Genomic DNA, 19335 nt, shown 5'->3' on the forward strand with positions numbered 1-19335 from the left:
AAACTATCGGGTTGATTAAGCAGTCAGCAGATTAAAATCTTTGCCTCCCCTTTATATCTTGGAGATGAATTCACCAGATTTCTTTTAAAATTGGAATATTTGCCTATTTTAAAAGGGAAAGGGCTTTACAGAAAGAACACATGCTTCCACATCCCAGATTAAGTCTCTGGAATATCAAATTACAGGATTTTGGTAACAACAAGATTCGGAAAGATCTACCAGAAAGCTCCTAGATTTGCTGCCTGTAAAAGTGGCTAAATTAACCATATTCTGATCTACTAAAAGGCCTCTCCGTGACTCTATATAAACCAATAATACAATGTACAAAACATTAATCCAAACTAGATTACCTATTGTTACAATAGGATTCCTTTCAATAACATTGCCCTGCAATTTAAACTTTTTTTCTGCAATCAATTGTCCTTTCATTGTACTTGTTGTCCACAGGTTGCAGTGATAAAGCGGCCTCCAACTGTTATTTGTTACATTTGTGGGCGTGAGTATGGAACTAAGTCTATAAGCATCCATGAACCACAGTGTCTGAAAAAATGGCACATTGAGAATGACCAACTGCCAAAACATTTACGAAGACCTGAACCCAAGAAGCCAGAAATGAGATCCATAGGAGGTAAATTACATGCAATCCAAAATGTTCAATGTAGGAAGTGAAGGAGTAGTGGGTGGGACATCTTAACATCTATTGAATATTTATTTTTTGGTTTTTGACTGTGTTGAAATTTTGCTTGTTTTATATTGCAAAATCAGTATGGTTTTGTATTTCTCAAGTCAACTGTGTATTGGTCACATTAATAAACTCCTTAGCATAAAATAAATGAACAAGTTGACCCAATGAATTTGGTGGCATTTATTATTTAGACATTTATACCCTATTTTCTTCCCAGTGGAGACCCAAAGTGGCCAACAACATCATTCTCCATTCCTCATTCTATCCTTCAGTAAAGCAGGTTAATCTGAGAGAGAATGGCTGCCCCAAAATCACAGATTGAGCTTTGTGCCTTATGGACTGCCAGCACAAAAGCTGCACTAATAAGAAGAGTATGACTCTTGACACATTCTTAATCTATGGAGGGGGGTTACACTGGATCAAGGTCTATTACTGAATTTAAGGGAAAATCTTTGTAGCACAGAGTTGTAGTAATTACCTTTCATCCTGAAATTCTGGTCTTTGTGCCACTTTGGAAGTTCAGAACTGAACTGATTCCCATCTTCTTTCCTGGCTGAGCAATTAGAAGAAGGAGCAAGTAGATGATCAACCCTTTGTGCAGGTGAGTGGATCTCAGAACAAGCATGTATGATTGGAGACTACTTGTGCAACACTTTGGGTCTGTTTGTTCCAATTAGAGATGGGCATGAACCGCATTACGAACTTCAAAAACCCACAAAATTGGTGGTCGCGCGATTGCGACCCGGCAGTTTGTGATTGTCCATGGCCAACGAACCAGTGTTTGGAAGAAGCCTGGTTTTGTGCATTTGGCCATGGTTCGGGAAGCCAGACAGCCAGGCGCCATCAATCAGTTTCCCTGGAAATGGAGCCAGGGAAATGCCTGAACTCTGTCTGTGCTCCTTCTGTCACCCTGGAAACCCGAATGGAAGCCCAGCTTACCTTGATCAGCAGGTCTTCCTTCCAACCATTGAGCTGCAAAGTGGTTTCAAGTTGGGAGAAGACACCTGGGGGAGGGAGGGGGTGTTCTGTAACCACAGGCACTCCAATCTCATCCCCGCAAACCCTGATAGGCAGCTCCGTCAGCCAAACACAGACCTTCTGCGTTGCTCTATGGGACCTCAGCTTACAAAAAGCACTGGGCTCCCAGGCTGGGTTTCACTTTGAGCAAGCAGTGGAGTGGGATAGAGCTGCTGCTAGCTACTTGCTAGCCTTTGGGGAGAGAGACAGAGTATAATCGAGCTTGGATTTTGGGGATAGGGATCTACCTCCTCTGGTTCCGGGGCTGCTGCCAGGCCATGGGGCCAAGCTTACTGGGCACCATGGCTGAGGGCTCACCAAATTATTATTATTATTATCACAATCATTATTATTAGTGCCTGATCTGGTCAGGCTTCTGGGAGTGGTGGGCTAAGGCTCTAGTCCCTCCCTCCCTCTGGTGCCAGGGCTGCTGCCAGGCCCTGGGGCCAAACTCAGTGGGCACCTCAGCTGAGGGCTCACCAAATTATTATTATTATTATCACAATCATTATCATTTTCATTATTATTCTTACAATCACTATTATTATTATTAGTCTCTGTGCCTGTTCTGTCCAGGCATCTTGGTGTGCTGGGCTACAGTTGTAGCCCCAGTCTCTGTTTCCACTGCTGCTGCCAGGCCCTGGGGCCAGGCTCAGTGGGCACCTCAGCTGAGGGCTCACACAGTATTATTAGTGCCTTATCTGGTGGTCAGGCATCTTGGTGTGCTGGACTAGGGCTCTAGCCTCAGCCTCTGGTTCCAGGGCTGCTGCCAGGCCCTGGGACCAAGCTCAGTGGGCACCGCAGCAGAGGACACACAGAGTCATCTCCTTTCCTGTCCTCCTTAATTCTAGTTTGGTGGCACAAAGAGTCTTCCTGTTGTGTTGGCTGCCAAGGGTGGTTGTGGGGTGAAGTACGATGGCAGTCCTCCTGGTTTGCTTCTGGAAAGCAGTATTGGGGGTGGCTCAGGGGCAGCAGAGAGTCCTCCCGCTCCCGCCAATTCACCTGTGGGGGCTGTGGAGGAGGCCCAAGAGGTCTTTCTGCAGGGGGGAGAGAATCTCTCTCAACATTTTGCGGAGGCAGTGGGTGATGGATCCCTGGAAGAATGGTATGTGTGTTATGAAATATCCCTCCCGTCCCCATCCCAAATGCTCGGTGGTGTCCCGGCCTGCAGTCCACCCCTCACCCCGTCATCCATGGCCAGCTCCGCAGCACAGCCTGTAACCATTTATCCTCCTTCCCCTGGGACAGTTAGCGGTCGACGTTTCAATGCCTCCATATGGAGGCACTTTCAGGCACTTCCTGATGACCCCCGTGTGGTGTGGTGCCATTCCTATGATGTCCTGGTAAGCAGGGGCAAAAACCCGAAGCACCTGTCTTCGATAGCCCTGACTTGGCACCTGAAGAAGCACCACCCGAGCCTGTCTCCCTCCTCACCCAGTGAAACATCTGTTGGGAGGAGAAAGGGGGCTACCAGCTCTTTTGAGCGGGGGGTCAGTGCCCTGAGAATGACGCTGGTGGGAGCAGAGCGCTCCAGCAGGCTGCACTTGTGGAGGTTGTCCCCTCGGGGTCTGGGACAGCGCTGCTTAGAACCTCGAGGCTGATGGCTCAGGAGGTGGGCCTTCGCTTCTTGGCAGAGACGATTGCCCTACATGACTTGCCTCTATCTAGTGTGGAGTGCGTGTGCTTCTGCAGGCTACTTATACATTTCGCCCCTTGGTTCTCCATGCCGTCGCCACGCACCCTTGCCCATCGAGTCCTGTGGGTATTTTGAATGAGGGCTAGCATGTTTGGGTCAGGTTTAGCCAGGTCCAGTCCCACTGCTAACAGGCTTCTGAGACCTTGATAGGCCTTCCTGGCACAGCCAGATCATCATGACACCTCCTTCCTGCGAAGGCAGGAAAGTGGGTGATGCTGGAGGCAGCCTCCTTTGGGTACTTGCGCAGCAGCTCAGGAACCATTTCACATATAGTTAAGCCTCATGGTGCCCCTATCCATCGCAAATGCTGAGCCCTCTGAGCAGGGGGGAATGGGTCCCTCGACTCATGTCCTTCCCGCAAAGGCAGGAAGGTGGCCGATGTCAGCTGCTTCTGCTGCTGTCCTGTTTCTGTCTCCCCCTCTCAGGAACCACTCTGACCTGTCCAAGCAATGTCTCTTGTCCTGCCCATCCCCTACTTTCCGCAAAGGCAGGACGGCAGGTCATGTCAGCCCCCGCTTCATGAGGGACTATCCTGTTATGGCTCCCTCCTTGGTTATACAGCTCAGTTGCAATCGCACAGCTGATTGTACCATATAGGGATACAGTCGGTTGCACAGCGTGGTGGCTCTCCTGTCAACAGGACTGACTGGACCCCTTTCAGCTGGGTGGGAATGTGTCCCGCAACTCCCATTCTTTTCAGCAAGGCAGGAAGGTGGGTACTGTTGGCTGCTGCCGCACTGTTCCTCAGTGGGACCCTCGGGTGAGGACCCGTGGTTCCTGGGGAATCTTGCCGCTCCCCCTCCACATGTCGGACAGAACAAGACAGAGAGACAGATAGAAAGATGTGTTGAAAAACAAAAACAAAACCATTGGAAATAGATGGACACACAAACATACCTATAGATGAAGATAGAGAAAGGAACGTAGAAAACGATATAGTTACAGAAAGAGGGGGGGGGGGAAGACAGCTAGAGATGGAAAGAAATAGTAAAGGACAGATACATACATAGAAAGAGAGAGATTCAGATAAATAGTGGTGGAATCACATAGGAAGAAACAGAGAGAGAGAGACAGTTGCAAATAGATAGTGAGAGGGAGATACAGAGAAACAGATAGAAAGGGGCACACAGATGTCAACCGTTCTAGAACTAGAAACAGAATGCGGATACAACACAGAGATATAGAATCGAACAGAACACGTTCTCCATGGAGAAAAGGATTGAAAATAAAAAACAGAGAAAGAAACAAATGTTACAGAATGTATAAGTAGAATGAAAAAAACACTAGAATGTATGTACATATATTAGAGAATGTATGTTAATGGTTAGAGAATGGTATAAGGTTGGAGAACTGTATGTAGAAACAGAGATTGAAATAGAAAGAGAGGAGATATCACCCACCCTCCAGCCCTCGCCGGGAATAAACGCGCGCTTCTGTGAGGCCGGGCAGTTGCAGGGGGATCTTCCCACTTACCATCCACATGACACGTTCTCTCCCTCCCATCCTTTCTGGCAAGGCAGGAAGGTGGGTACTGTCGGCTGCTGCCGCACTGTTCCTCAGAGGGACCCTTGGGTGAGGACCTGCAGTGGCTGGGAGATCAGGCCCCCATCCAAATGACATGTCCTCTCCCTCCCATGCCAGGAATACCAGTGTGCTCCTCTTTGGCCTGGCAGGTGGGCACATAGGGGTGCCACCAGCAAGCGGCCAGACCCCCACCCCCTAAAGGGGAGGTGGCTCATTGCTGCCTCCCCATGTCCACCAGACCCGGTGGCCGCCAGCAGTACCCACCATTCCTGCCCTTGCTGGGAATACCAGCGTGCTCCTCTTTGGCCTGGTGGGCGGGCACATGGGGGTGCTGCCAGTGAGCAGCCAGACCCCTACTCCCTGAGAGGAGGCGGCTCACCACCCCCCATGCCCACCGGGCACAGCGGCCGCCAGCAATACCCACCATTCCTACACTTGCTGGGAATACCAGCGTGCTCCACTTTGGTCTGGTGGGTGGGCACATGGGGGTGCTGCCGGCGAGTGTCCAGCCCCCCTGCCCCCTGAGGGGAGGTGGCTCATTGCCGCCTCCCCATGCCCGCCAGGCCCGGCGGCCACCGGCATCAACCACGTTCCTACCCTCAATGGGAATACCAGTGTGCTCCACTTTGGCCTGGTGGGTGGGCACATGGGGGGTGCTGCCAGCAAGCAGCCAGACCCCCCACCCCCTGAGGGGAGGCGGCTCGCCACCCCCCCATACCCGCCAGGCCCAGCGGCCGCTAGCAGTACCCACTATTCCTACACTTGTTGGGAATACCAGCACACTCCTCTTTGGCCTGGCTGGTGAGCACATGGGGGGTGCTGCTGGCAAGCAGCCAGACCCCCTGCCCCCTGAGGGGAGGTTGCTTGCCGCCACCTCCCCATGCTCGCCAGGCCCAGTGGCCGCCGGCAGTACCCACCGTTCCTACACTTGCTGTGAATACCAGCACACTCCTCTTTGGCCTGGTGGGCAGGCACATGGAGGTGCCGCCGGCGAGCAGCCAGACCCCCCACCCCCTGAGGGGAGGTGGCTCATCGCCACCTCCCCATGCCCACCAGGCCTGTCGGCCACTGTTGGCACCCACCTTCTCTACACTGGGCCAACATCAACCGGTGGCTCTAATTGTATCGAGTGGGAGTTTCCTGAGGGCCTTGGATTGGAGAGGGTATAACTCCAAGATCCCTTTTGCAATCTTGTCCAAACTTGGGTGATGGCTGTAAAACACTCCCCGGGAATATGGGCTCTCTAAGTGCAATGGGGGCCGTTCTGAGCCCCGCGAACCACGAACCGGATTGGCAACGGAAAATGTTCATTGCAGTTCGCGACCTCAGGATTGTCGTCGGCACCGAACCACAAACCGCGGAGTCGTTAAATTTTTTTGGTTCGTGCCCATGTCTAGTTCCAATGCCACAGAATTGAGAATTTGACCTGCAAGTGTGAAATATGCTAATTCGGAAACCACTACTTTTATAGATGCAGAGAAGTTAGCCGTGTTAGTCTGTGGTAGCAAAATCAAAAAGAGTCCAGTAGCACCTTTAAGACTAACCAATTTTATTTTAGCATAAGCTTTCGAGAATCAAGTTCTCTTCATCAGATGCCTGATACACTACTTTTATATAATGCTCTGAAACTGTTATGTATATGTACTTATAAAGCAACTATTTCTGGTTAAGTAACATTCCTATTTCATCTAGAATAAAGGGATCCCTTGTTTACTTTGAAGCCCCCCCCCATGCGCTGACTGTTCTGTGGAGCTCCAAATTGGTTACAATTGGTTACATGGAAGCAGAGACCAGGGAGGAGGGAGGGGGAGGGGGAGGGGTGTTCTGTAGCCATGGGCACTCCAATCTCATCCCTGAAAACCCTGTTAGGCAGTTCTGACTGCCAACCACAGACCTCCTGCTTTTCTCTATGGGACCTCTGGTTATAAAAGGAAGCGTGCTCCATGCTCTGGCTTTTAGTTTCAGCAAGCAGTGGAGTGGGAGAGAGCTGTTGCTAGCATTTTGGGAGAGAGACAGGGAGAGTACATTGGAGCTGGGATTTTTTGTGTGTGTGGTGGGCTAGGGATCTATCTCCTCTGGTTCCAGGGCTGCCGCCAGGCCCTGGTGCCAAGCTTAGTGGGCACCTCGGCTGAGGGCTCGCAGTTTTCTCTCCTTCTCATTCCTCCTTAATTCTTGTTTGCTGGCACAATGAGGCTTCAGGCGGCGGGGCAAGGGTGGTCGTGGGGGGAAGGGCAAAGATTATCCTGGTTGCCACGCAGGAAGCAGTACTGGACGGGGCTCGGGGGCAGAAGAACCTCCTGTTCCCCAAGATTCAGCTGTGGGGGCTGTGGAGTAGGCCAAACAGCTCTTTCTGCCAGGGGAAGAGGATCTTCTTAAACTTTTTGAGGAGGAGGGCCAGTGGTCCGTGGAGGAATGGTTGGGGTTCAATGAAACATCCATCCCATCCCCATCCCAAAATCTCAGTGCTGTCCCTGCCTGTAGTCCACCCTCTTCTAGTGCCAGCTCTGCAGTGCGGCCTGTAACGCTTCGTCCTCCTTCCCCTGGAACATTTAATGGGCCACATTTCAAGCTCTTTGTATGGAGGCACTTTCGGGCCACTTCTGATGGAGTGGACAGCCGGGGAGGGGCGGGATTTTGTCCGTGGCTTCATGGTGACAGACGCGGGAAGCAACATGTTGGCAGCCATGAAAGAAGCATCCCTCCCGGGCCAAGCTGCACCTGGTGATGAGGGATGTTCTCGGCCTAGGGAGCAAGCCAATGGACAGCTGGGACGAGAGAACGTTGTGGACGCGCAACCTGCTGGACAGCTGCTGGCGCATCGCTTCCCACTTCTCCCGCAGCATCAACACTTCCTGCGAGCTGCTCCAGAGGCAGGGGGATGGGGGACCCTGAGCACCAACTCTATCAAGACCTGCCCACCCACTGGAACTCCACCTATGACATGATAAGTCATCTAGTGGAGCAGAAGGGCCCATTGCAGGACATCCTGTCATCGCCAGACGTTCTGAGGAAGGGAGAGGAACTCAGCCTCAGCGCCATGGAATGGAGAGTCCTTGAAAAGATGTCTCGGTTGTTGAAACCCTTTAAGAAGGCCACCGAGCTCTTGTGCTCATACAAGGACAACCTGTGTCAGGTCATCTCCCTGATCCATGGGTTCGACCAGTTCCTAGCCAAGGAGATAGAGCACGAGCGAGAGCTGCTCCCCAGGGTCAGAGACTTTATAAGAAGGATGCAGGCATGCATGGCTGAGTGCATGCATCCTCTGTGCCACGAGGTGCTGTACCAAATGGCCTCCCTCTGTGACTCACATATCAAGGGCAACATCGCCATGCCGGGGGAGGGGGGTGCAAGATGCAGTGCTGGAAAAAGGAGCTCCACAGAGGTCCCTCTTTCAACCTCTTCGTCTCCGGAATCTCTCAGATGCCTCCCAGCCTCTCCTGTCCTGCCCATCCCATCCTTTGCATGAAGGCAGGAAGGTGGGTCAAGTCAGCTGCCGCTGTCCCGTGACTCAGTGGGTTTCTTGGCTCATAGCTTGCAAATGAAGGGGTCTTCTCGGTCCTGCTCTGCAATGTGGCCGCTAACCCTTTGTCCTCCTCTCCGTGACAAGTTTCCGGTCCTTCTTTCAACCTCTCCCTCTCTGGATGGTGCCAAAACAACCCTTCCCCATGACTTGCCCTGCCCATCGCGTCCTCTCCCTGACAAGTTCCCAGGTCCCTCTTTCAACTTCTCCCTCTCTGGAACTGCTCAGATACCTCTCAACCTCTCCTGTCCTGCTCATCCCGCCCTTTCCATGAAGGCAGGAAGGTGGGCCATGTCAGCTGCTGCCACTGTCCCATGAGTCAGTGGGTTTCTCAGCTCATGGCCCGCAAATGAAGGGGTCTTCCCAGTTCTGCTCCGCAATGTGGCCGGTAACCCTTTGTCCTCCTCTCCCTGACAAGTTGCTGGTCCCTCTTTCAACCTCTCCCTCTCTGGATGGTGCCAAAATGACCCTTCCCCACAACTTGTCCTGCCCATCATGTCCTTTCCCTGACAAGTTCCCAGTCCCTCTTTCAACCTTGCCCTCTCTGGATGGAACCACTACGACCCTTCCCGACAACTTCTCCTGCCTATCCTGCCCTTTCTGGAAAGGCAGGAAGGTGGGTCATATCTGCAGCCACCGCTGTTTGGCATGAGGGGCAGCTCAAAAGCTGTTGCTGATACGGTTGTGCCGCATGGTGCCCCCTATCCATGGCACCTGCTGTCCCCTCAGAGCAGGGGGGAATGGGTCCCTCCCATCCTTTCCGTGAAGGCAGGAAGGTGTGTGCTGTCTGCTGCTGCTGCTTTTGGGCACAAGGGGCAGCTCAGGAGCAGTTGCACATATGGTTGCACTGCATGGTGCCCCCTATCCATGGGCACCTGCTGTCCCCTCTGAGCAGGTGGAAATGGGTCCTGCAACTCCCGTCCTTTCGGTGAAGGCAGGAAGGTGGGTCATGTCTGCAGCCACTGCTTTTGGGCACAAGGGACACCTCAGCTGCTGTCGTGTATATGATTGTACAGCATGGTGCTCCCTATCCATGGGCACCTGCTGTCCTCTCTGAGCAGGGGGGAATGGGTCCTGGCTGCAACTCCCATCCTTTCCGCGAAGGCAGGAAGGTGGGTGATGCTGGCAGCAGCCTACACTACTTATTAGTAGTGCCTGTACTGCCTTCTCAGGTGTGGTGTCTCTGAGTGGTGTGGATTCTGCAGAAATGCTCTAGCCCCCCTCAGTTCTCGGGGCTGCTGGTCTCTCTTTCAACCTCTTTCAACCTGTCCGGAACCACTCTGACCCTTCCCAATGACCTCTCCTGTCCTGTCCATTCCATCCTTTCCACGGATGGTCCCTCTTTCAACCTCTCTCTCTCTCTAGATGGAACCACTATGACCCTTCCCAACCTCTCCTGTCCTGCCCATCCCACCCTTTCCGTGAAGGCAGGAAAGTGGGTCATGTCTGCAGCCACCGCTTTTGGGCATGAGGGAAAGTTCAAAAGCTGTTGCAGATACAGCTGTGCCGCATAGTGCCCCCTATCCAGGGCACCTGCTGTCCCCTCTGAGCAGGGAGGGATGGGTCCCGGCCGTGACACCCATCCTTTCCACGAAGGTAGGAAGGTGGGTGATGCTGGCGGCAGCCTACGCTCCTTATTAATAGTGCCTGTACTGCCTGCACAGGTAAGGTGTCTCTGAGTAGTGTGGATTCTGTGGAACTGTCATTTTCTGTATGGTGCTGAATAGACTGCCATGTCTGTGACAGCAGGCTGGTGGGTGATGTGGGGGGCAGCCCACAGCTCCCCATGTGGGCACCTACCTATCTGCCCACAATCCCCTTTCCTAGGGGAACCATTGCCTCTCTCACGATGGGGGGGAAGGCATCCTCCACCGCCTTGATGGCCAGCATGTGAGCCTCCACTTCTACATGTTAGGGGTTGGCCCCACCTCCCACCCTTGGTTTTTTCCTTCCAACTTTCTAATGATGGGATAACCCAGATATTTATGCAATCCACCTGTCTCCCCAATATCCCTGTACATGGTATCTTTATCTCCTGTCAATCTAATACAGGTATTCAATGTATCCATGCATCCCTCTATCCTATACACCTATCCCATACAGTTATGCACCTGTCTATCGAGAAACCTATCTATCCCATGTACCTAACTGTCCAATGCTCCATGTCCAGCTGGTGTGTTTGGGTGGCAACAGCCTCTGCACCATGCGAGGTATGGACAACAACATTGGCCCCGATGCCATGATGTCCCCATCTGGTGGACATATGTTGGTGTCTCTGACCCACCAGGGTGTGTGTTTGTATGTGCAAGGCCTCTGCGTATGCCATCATGTCTTGCTGGAAGGTTTCCTTTGCAGGCTGTTTCTGGGTCATTTGGTTACATGGCGGCTGCCGACATGACCCACCTTCTGGCTGCGCAGAAAGTAGCCTCTGGGAGACCTGGCAGGCAGGCACATGGGGTGCTGCTGGTGAGCAGCCACCCCCCCCACCCCCTAGAGGGGAGGTGGCCCGCCACTGCCTCCCCAAGCCTGCCAGGCCCGGCGGCTGCCAACCTAACCCAAATTCCAGCCATGGCGAAAGTAGCCTCTCTGAGGCCTGGCAGGCAGGCACATGGGGGGTGCCGCCGGTGAGTGGCCAAACCCCCACCCCCTAGAGGGGAGGTGGCCCACCTCCACCTCCTCGAGCCCAGCAGGCCTGGTGACCACCAACGTGACACACATTAATGCCTTGGTGGAAAGTAGCCTCTGGGAGGCCTGGTGGGCAGGCACATGGGGGGTGCCACCGGCGAGTGGCCAACCCCCCCGCCCTCTAGAGGAGAGGCGGCCCACCTTCAAGTCCACTACTTGTATACAGGGCCAAAGTCAACAGGTGGCTCCAATTGAATTGAATTCCTGGGGGTGTTGGATTAGGGAATGTATAACTCCAAGATCCACATTGCCGTCTTGACCACCCTTGGGTGGTGGCTGGAGGAGAGCCTGCTGAACACTCCCTGTTAAAATGGGCTCTCTAAGTCTGAAGGGGGCCGTTCTGGCCCCCACGAACAACAAGCACCGATCATGTTGGTTAATGGGACATGTTCGTTACTGTTTGTCTGTTCATGTTCGTCGATGGCAATGAACAACGAACAGCGTGTTCAGTTTTTTTTCCTGTTCATGCCCATGTCTATCATCAATCACACAAAAACAGCCACTGTGCCTCTTCAGTGGAGCTGGGGATCTGTTTACCTATTCCATCACAGGGGAAAGGCTAATTAATCTTTCCCCTCTCAATCATTTCCCCCTAAAAGTCCTGCCTCAGCCACTTTTACACCAGACAGAGCTCTCTAAGGGAAGGGCTGTGGCTCAGTGGTAAAGAATCTACTTTGCAATCTGAAGGTTCCGGTTCAGTCCCTAATGTCTCCAGTTAAGCTGAAAGCCCTCTTTCTAAAACCCTGGAGAAGACAAAACTGACCTTGATAAACCATTGGTCTGACTCAGTATAAAGCAGCTTCATGGGTTCATGTGTCAGAGTGTTTATTTCACAAACCAGGAACCAGAATTTTGCATCCCATATAAAAGAAAAACATTTGGGAAGTTTCAAGGGGAAATGGTTAGCAAGACTATTTCCTTCCTCTTCTCTGCTGCATAGCACTCCTTCCTCAAGGCAGCATGACACAGAGAGGAGATATAAGCCTCTCACACACTTGTGCGCTGCCTGCCCCAGAATCTTCCAAGATGCTCAAAATACACATTCGTTTCCTGCAAACGAAAAGGATACATGCTTCAGCCAAAAAAGAAACACCAGTTGGTTTCTCATCAAGTGAAAATAAGTATTAGGAACAGGCACATTAAAAGATCTAAAACTTAATGCTCAGAAATGAAGCATTAGATATGAATCATATTACATCTATATGGAGCCTTATTGAAAGATCTATGTCTTTGTCAAATATATAAACAACAATGGACTTTTTAAGGTTTTAGACATATGGGCCCTGTGTCTGAGCATAACATCTACGTAATGCATTAAAGTTACTGCCTAAAACACTGTACCTTTTTGGCAAAGGCAAGCCACTTGCTGTTTCAAATAAAGCTAAATAGTTTTCTGGCCATGTACTACCAAGGAGGATTAGGAGGTGTAGATGCCCTTGGTACAAGCTTATATGGCTATTAAACAATCTCAGCTAAATGTGGAAATAGGTTTTGATACACATTTAAAGACACACAGAAAGCAACTGCGCCATTTCAAATACATTCCATCTGCCTCAGTTTCTAGGCTTGATTGCAGATAAAGCTACAGCTGACACCAGCACACAGTGGGATGAAATGGACTTCGGCTGAGTTTTGCCCATTTTGCTGGTCTTCAAGTTAACTTTTGCTCTAAGCCGCATCAAAAGCTGTGACTTAGAGCAGGTTAACTTCGAGAGCCAGTTTGGTGTAGTGGCTGAGAGTGGCGGGACTCTAGTCTGGAGAACTTACCTGGGTTTGATCCCCCACTCCTCCCCTTGAAGCCAGCTGGGTGACCTTGGGTCAGTCACGGCTCTCTCAGAGCTCTCTCAGCTCCTCTCACCTCAGAGGGTGATTATTGTTGTGGGGATAATAATGACATACTTTGTAAACCATTACGAGTGGGCATTAAGTTGTCCTGAAGGGCGGTATATAAATTGAATGTTGTTGTTATAAAAGCAACATAAAATGGAATAAAAAATAAAATGAACCTGAATTGGATTCTTTATCTTAAGAACAGCAGGGAAGCTGAGGGGGAGGAGAACAGAGAGACAGAGAACATTGTGTGCTTTTCCTTCCATCACTTTGGTCAGATAACACTGGCTCATTACGCTGGATTTGTAAGACTGCCAAGCGGTGAAATTGGCTGATATTGAAGTATAGGCAAACATGTTAACAATTAGTTAAGAATGCGTAACATAGCACATGGTAAAATATTTTAACATTATATACAAGATGGTTCAGTTTGTAGTTAACTTTGTTTGACCCCCGGAGACAATGAACAGTGTTGGGGGGGACTTACCCACCCCTATCCCCCACCAGCTGTGTGATTTACTTAAAACTAAAAGGCTCAGTCAACAGGTATTTCCTGAAAATATTTTCCATGTAAAGTTGAATGTGGTTCTCTAGAATGAAAACTGATATTTTCTCCCTTTTTAATTTTCCAGCCAAAGGTTACTATGATCTTGATGCTTTAAACGAGTCTGCTTGGAACAGCGCCCAGAGCCAGTTAGTTCCATGTGATATTTGTGGTCGTACCTTCCTGCCAGACAGACTGATCGTCCACCAACGGTCATGTAAACTGAAGATCCCAAAATAAAATGCTTCTGCTTGCTAGCTAAATTTTTAAAGAAAAAGATTGCCATTGCAACGTATAGGACAGAGGTTCCAACACTGAACAATCATAAAAGTATAGAGAATCAAGTTCTGAACATGCCCAGTTCATAATCATTGTGTGAATTTATTACCTAGGTGAAATATAGACATTTTTCTTCCACTGGTGTTTTGCAGCAGTGGCACTGATTGTGTGTTTCGTTATGAAATGAGTCTAAACCTCACCACCAGGGCAGTTTGCTGCCTAGAGCATGACTAGTGAACACCACTGTTTTAGTATGCCACCCTCCATTACAAAGTGCTTATTCTTTTCTAGACATCTGTATTAATAAATCATGTGTAAAACTCAGGACGGTCATCTTTTTTTCCCCTCCACATATTTTTTACTTTTGAAGTTTCTATTAAAAGGTCTCTTCTGAAAAGGCAGGGGAGGGAAGAGACAATAAAAGCTTCAGTGACCTTCTTCAAAATTTGACATTTTTGTGTGTTTGAAAGACAAAGATCTTACGTGTCTTAGGTGTTTTTGAATATACAATATTTAGGTTTCACAAATATCCTGGTTTAATTGTCAACCTTGTATACAGGTTCTGAAAGTTATAGTTTATGGTAGACTTCCCCCCAAACCCTACTCAAGGAGTCCCCCAAGTGGCACCAACGGGTGCTATGGCATTCAGCAATACGTTTCCTGATGCCCACCAAGTGTTTTTAGAAAGTGTGTGGGACCAGGTGGGGCTCTGAACAGCAGTTCATCTGATTGGCCATTGGTGATCTAATTGACTGTGCAGATTTTTTTTTAATCATAGCTTTGATATCAGCTGCCATCATAGCACAAGAATCTTCACTGTGTGAAGATAAGCTTTGAGTAAGCAAGAAAATATTTTTTAAAATATGTTCATTTTTAAAAGGTGGCCTATTATGCACAGCTTTAGCCTGAAATGTTGAAGAGTCACTAGAAAAATTATTCATAACCTCACTTCCAAATGTGCCCACAGACTCAAAACGATTGGAGACCCTTGCCCTACTCTCTGATCTGAACTGTTTTTACAATTATCTACTCCAGTAACCAACTTCAGTTTAAGGATAAGATATGGGAGTTGTGGCCACTGTGTCTTTCTCCAAAATATCTATTGACGGGGTTAACCAAAACACTTTTTTGCTGCCCGGGAGTCATTCCTCCTGTGAGAGGTCAAAATCCTGCTTTTTTCTGCAGACTACCAATTCCCTTTATATCCTCATTGGACTGTTCAGTGAGTCAATAACAGCCAGTCAGGGCCCTTAGAGTCTTGAGAGCAGGTGGAAGGGGGGAGTTGGAATAAAAAAGCCTTTAACAGCCATTTTTCCTTCAGGCATGGTTTAGCCACTAGTGAGCCAGGCTAGGGAATCCTTAGTCTCAGGAGACAGTGTGAGTCTGACTTCAGTGGAAATAAAATGGTACAGCATAGTGCCCAGAAGAGGTTCACACCAAATGATTAGTTCTCATTCCATAGTATTTCCGGGTTGAAGGAAACTAACAGATTGTGGTCTTATTTCAAAGTACTCTGTTAGCGCTTATTTGGGATTCAGCAGGGGTCATTTCATAGAAAAAGAGCAGGAGGAACTCATTAGCATAACTCATTAGCATATGCCACACCCCTTGCCATCACCAGAAGTGTGTCATTAGCATAACTGATTTGCATATGCCACCCTGACGTCACCTATCCTGGCTGTTTTCGACCCAATCCTGGCCATTCAGGAGGGCCGAAATTGGGCCCAAAATGGCCGAAAAGGGGCCCAAAATGGTCAGGATCGGGCCACCCGTCAGAGGCCCGATCTGGGCCATTTCGGCCCCAATTCAGGCTGAAACGGACCCAAAATGGCTGAGAGTCAGGTGGGCGGGACCACCTGTCATGTGACCTATTTGGGGAACTGCCGGAACTGCGTTCTTGTGTGTTCTGAGCCCTGGGATTCAGTATCCCTGGGTGCAATCATTCGTAATTTTCTCATACTGCAGATTAGCAGTTATTTTCTCACTGTCCTTGGAATCCATTGTTTTGTCTGTACCTATTGCTATGTTCTGTGTCCAGCAGATGCTAAGTTATATTTGTACATAGTTTTAAGCCTTGGTGCACTATCTAAGGCTTTTAACAATTTTCAGTAAATGAATAAAAGAGTGTTTTTAACTTCAAGTGTCATGTGTGATTATAAGGCAGACAAGGTATTTTCCAGATTAATAAATAGAAATAGGAGAAACGGATGAGGCATATTACACATGCATTCCTCAAACTGGGGAGGGGAAACATTAAGCAAACCCTCACAGGTTACCTCATGGGTGTCAGCTTACCTACACACTCACACCAAAAATAACTTTCTGAAACCCTGAGTAAAAGTTCACCAGAGAAGGCTCAGAGTGATAGCTGTGAATAAAATGCATAATATGTTACCTGAGATTTTATTAGCTTTTATATTGTCTGAGAATACCGTGAGTCTGTGTGCACACACGCACGCACACGCACACAGCTCATCCTGGAGCTAGGTAGATGCAACATAAATGGGAGGATGCCCCACCTTCTGTGCACCCCCAGTAGCTCCAAGGTAGGCTGCAGAGAATCCCATAGCCTACTGGAGCCACTCAGGTTCCAACAGAAAGTCTCTGCAGCCTGTCAGAACCTGCTGGTTGTGGCACATGTTAAAAAGGATTTTGTGCCTCTTTCTGTGCTGCTCCAAGGAGAGTTTAAACCAGCCTTCCTTGGATCTGGTCTAAGAAATGATGACAGGCTCTCAAGACATGCCTGTTATCTTCTTCCAGATAGTAGCACCCCTCCTGATCTGATGCTGCTTGGAACACTTGAATGCTGCCTATAGCTCCTTCCTATCTCTTAAATTTTCATGCCTCATTTTGTGCCTTCTTAAAGCCTACAGTTTGTTCCATGATTTTCTATACATCATGACCTATTTCATCACTTCCCTGATTCCCACAATCCACTGTAAATAATCCTATTCTGTTCTTGAGTTTCTGTCTATTATGTCCTCCCCAGCATAGGTGTAAACTACGGGGGGGGGGGCTGAGGGGCTCGAGCCCCCCTGGATTTGGCCAGGGGGGGCTGAGCCCCCCCCCCCGGGCAGCCAGTGAACTACATGGAGGCTAAGGGGCTCAAGACTCCTCAGATCTCACATAAGGGTCTCAGTTACAATAGCTGATGAAGCACAGGATTGCCCCCCCCCCTTCCTGTTATATCATTTTATAATTTCTATGATTCTTTGGGGCTTTGTTCCTGTTTTTTGCTTGTTTATTAAGAATTTATCATTTTTAAAGGTATTGCGGTTTGTATAAACAATTTACAAATAAATGTTACAGAAGAATTAAGAGACTCTGATAGAAGATATTTGATTTTGAAAATCAGGCTCCTGGAAGGCAAGATTTATACACTAGCAACAATATATGCACCAAACAATGCAAGAGACAGTTTTTATGAAAATGTTTTCCAATCCATTTTCAATTTTCAAGAAGATAATGATCTTCGGGGACATGAATGAGGTAATGGATCTAAGAAAAAGATAGGTGGTGGTGGTGGGGAAACAAAGAAGGCAAACTTCCCCAAAATGTGCTCTCTCCCCTCCTATCAAGAAACTATTTTTGAAGTAATATCTTAAATAGTATATGATGGCTTCAGTGAGTTAAATGTCTAAATGTTTTTTGATCCTACAAAGGGAACACAAAGCTTACAAACTATCAACCAAGCTTGTGTCTCTTACATTGTGGGCGACTGAAGCAGTTTACATAAATAAAAGAAAGGACCAGAAAGCATGGCCGATTCCAGACGGCCCTCCGCATCGCGAAACGTCGCGCGTCGTCGCGCAGAAAACGCAATATTTCGCGTTTTCTGCGCGACGATGCGCGACGACGCACGACGTTACGCAATGCGGAGGGCCGTCTGGAATCAGCCCATGTGAGATTTTGACAGCCATAAATCCAGAGAGCATTTACCTCAGAAGTCTCTCCCCTTCCATCTTCTCCAAAATGTGTTTAATTATACGGAAATGTTACAATTGGAAGATGCTTGTAGGATCAAACATCTGAATATTGGAGACTATACTTTCTTTTTTGACAGACACCAAACACATTCAAGGATTGATATGTGCTGGATATAAAAAACATGAGTTATTTATATTGTTTGTTATATTATGTTTACTCTTTTTCTTTTGACATCATTATAATTGTGCTATTGTTTTTATTTTCTTTTTTCTGTTCTGCTTATATTTGTAAAAATAAATTTTATATAAAAAAGAATTTATACACTGCCTTAAAATACCTTTGACTGTGACACACTAATTAGCTTAGTCCTTAACGCTGGCTGGCTCCATCCATTTTCAATGTAGCAACAGTCAGATTGCAAGACCTCTGTTGGATATAAGTGCAATATAAGTGCATAGCTACAATTTACATTCAGGGAATGTTAGAAGATTCCACTTCTAATGCTGTCCCATTCCTCAGGTTTCAGAGGGGAAGAAACCAGAGAGTTAGAAAGATAGACAGGTCAGAGCATCTGTTTACTGTTTATTCCTTTACTGCCCTTTGATGTGTAGATTACTACTCAGGAGCAGAGATGGGCACAAACCTAAATACAACCCAAAAAACCCACGAATCAGGCTGGTTCGGGGTTCATGAACCAGGGTTCGTGGAAGCTCCTTTCCATGGAACTTCCACGAACTGTATGCTGGTTCGATGGGTCGTATTTACAGGGGCAGTTTAAATGGCCATTTCCCCAGTTAAATGGCCATTTAAACTGCCCCTTTAACTGCCCCCCCACGCCGCCTGCCAGCTGATAGTTTAAAGGGACCTTCCTGGCAGGGCCCTTTAAACTGCCCAAACACCAGTGGCCTTCCTGCCCTTCAAGAGGCTGAAAACGGCCTCCCTTCCCCTCAAATGGCTGCTGTGGCATTTGAGTGCCATTTGAGGCACAGGAAGGCCGATTTCAGCCTCCTCTGTCACCCTGCAGGCCCCCAGAGAGGTGGAAGAGGCTGAAAATGGCCTTCCTGCCCCTCCTGGGAGGAGAGGAAGGGTGCTGCACTGCAGGGTAAGGTAAGTGTGAGGCTGGGCTGGGGCTGGGGGGGGTAGGTGGGCTGGGGTTGGGCAGTTTAAAGGGCAGGTCCCTTTAAACTATCAGCTGGCAGACTGCAGAGGGGGGATCCCCCCTGCCAGCTGATAGTTTAAAGGGACCTGCTGCTTGCAAGGAAGGAAAGGGCCCTTTAAACTGTTAAACGCCCCTTTCCCTGCCGCTGTTAAGGCCAGAAAAGGGCATTTAAACCCCACGAACCATGAACTGGTTTGTAACTGGTCCAGTTCCATGGTTCATGGTTCTTGAAACCCACAAATCACGAACCTGCTGGTTCATTGTTGTTTTTTTGTTCCATGTCCATGTCTACTCATGTGGACTTCCTCCTCAGAACAGATCTGTAGGTAAGAAGCTCTCTTCACTTTCCTATCAAAGTGTGGAGTTTCTATAATAAAGAACTTCTTTTTAAAAACTAAAACTTTTCTAAAACTGCTTCCCTTTTAAAACTTATACACTCATGAGGATCTTTTGAGTGACCCAGAATATG

The 19335-nt window shown here is 48.7% G+C and overlaps 1 protein-coding gene across 5 annotated transcripts in view; it reads left to right on the plus strand.

Annotated features, from left to right (window-relative positions):
• The window catches only part of LOC129334217 (zinc finger protein 474), a 53202-nt gene extending 37288 nt beyond the window's left edge, over positions 1 to 15914 (plus strand). For 3 of the 5 annotated variants that reach the window (XM_054986141.1, XM_054986142.1, XM_054986143.1), the window contains 2 exons: positions 448 to 628; positions 13590 to 15914. In XM_054986141.1, coding sequence (XP_054842116.1) covers positions 448 to 628; positions 13590 to 13741 — 333 coding nt within the window. In that variant the 3' untranslated portion in view covers positions 13742 to 15914. Of the gene's footprint in view, positions 1 to 447; positions 629 to 1243; positions 1287 to 13589 lie in introns of all 5 variants that reach the window. The other 2 variants (XM_054986144.1, XM_054986145.1) reach the window with 2 other exon arrangements.
• The last annotated feature ends 3421 nt before the right edge of the window (positions 15915 to 19335 follow it).

This window comes from Eublepharis macularius, chromosome 8, assembly GCF_028583425.1.
Source record: "Eublepharis macularius isolate TG4126 chromosome 8, MPM_Emac_v1.0, whole genome shotgun sequence".
Classification (NCBI taxonomy): domain Eukaryota; kingdom Metazoa; phylum Chordata; class Lepidosauria; order Squamata; family Eublepharidae; genus Eublepharis; species Eublepharis macularius.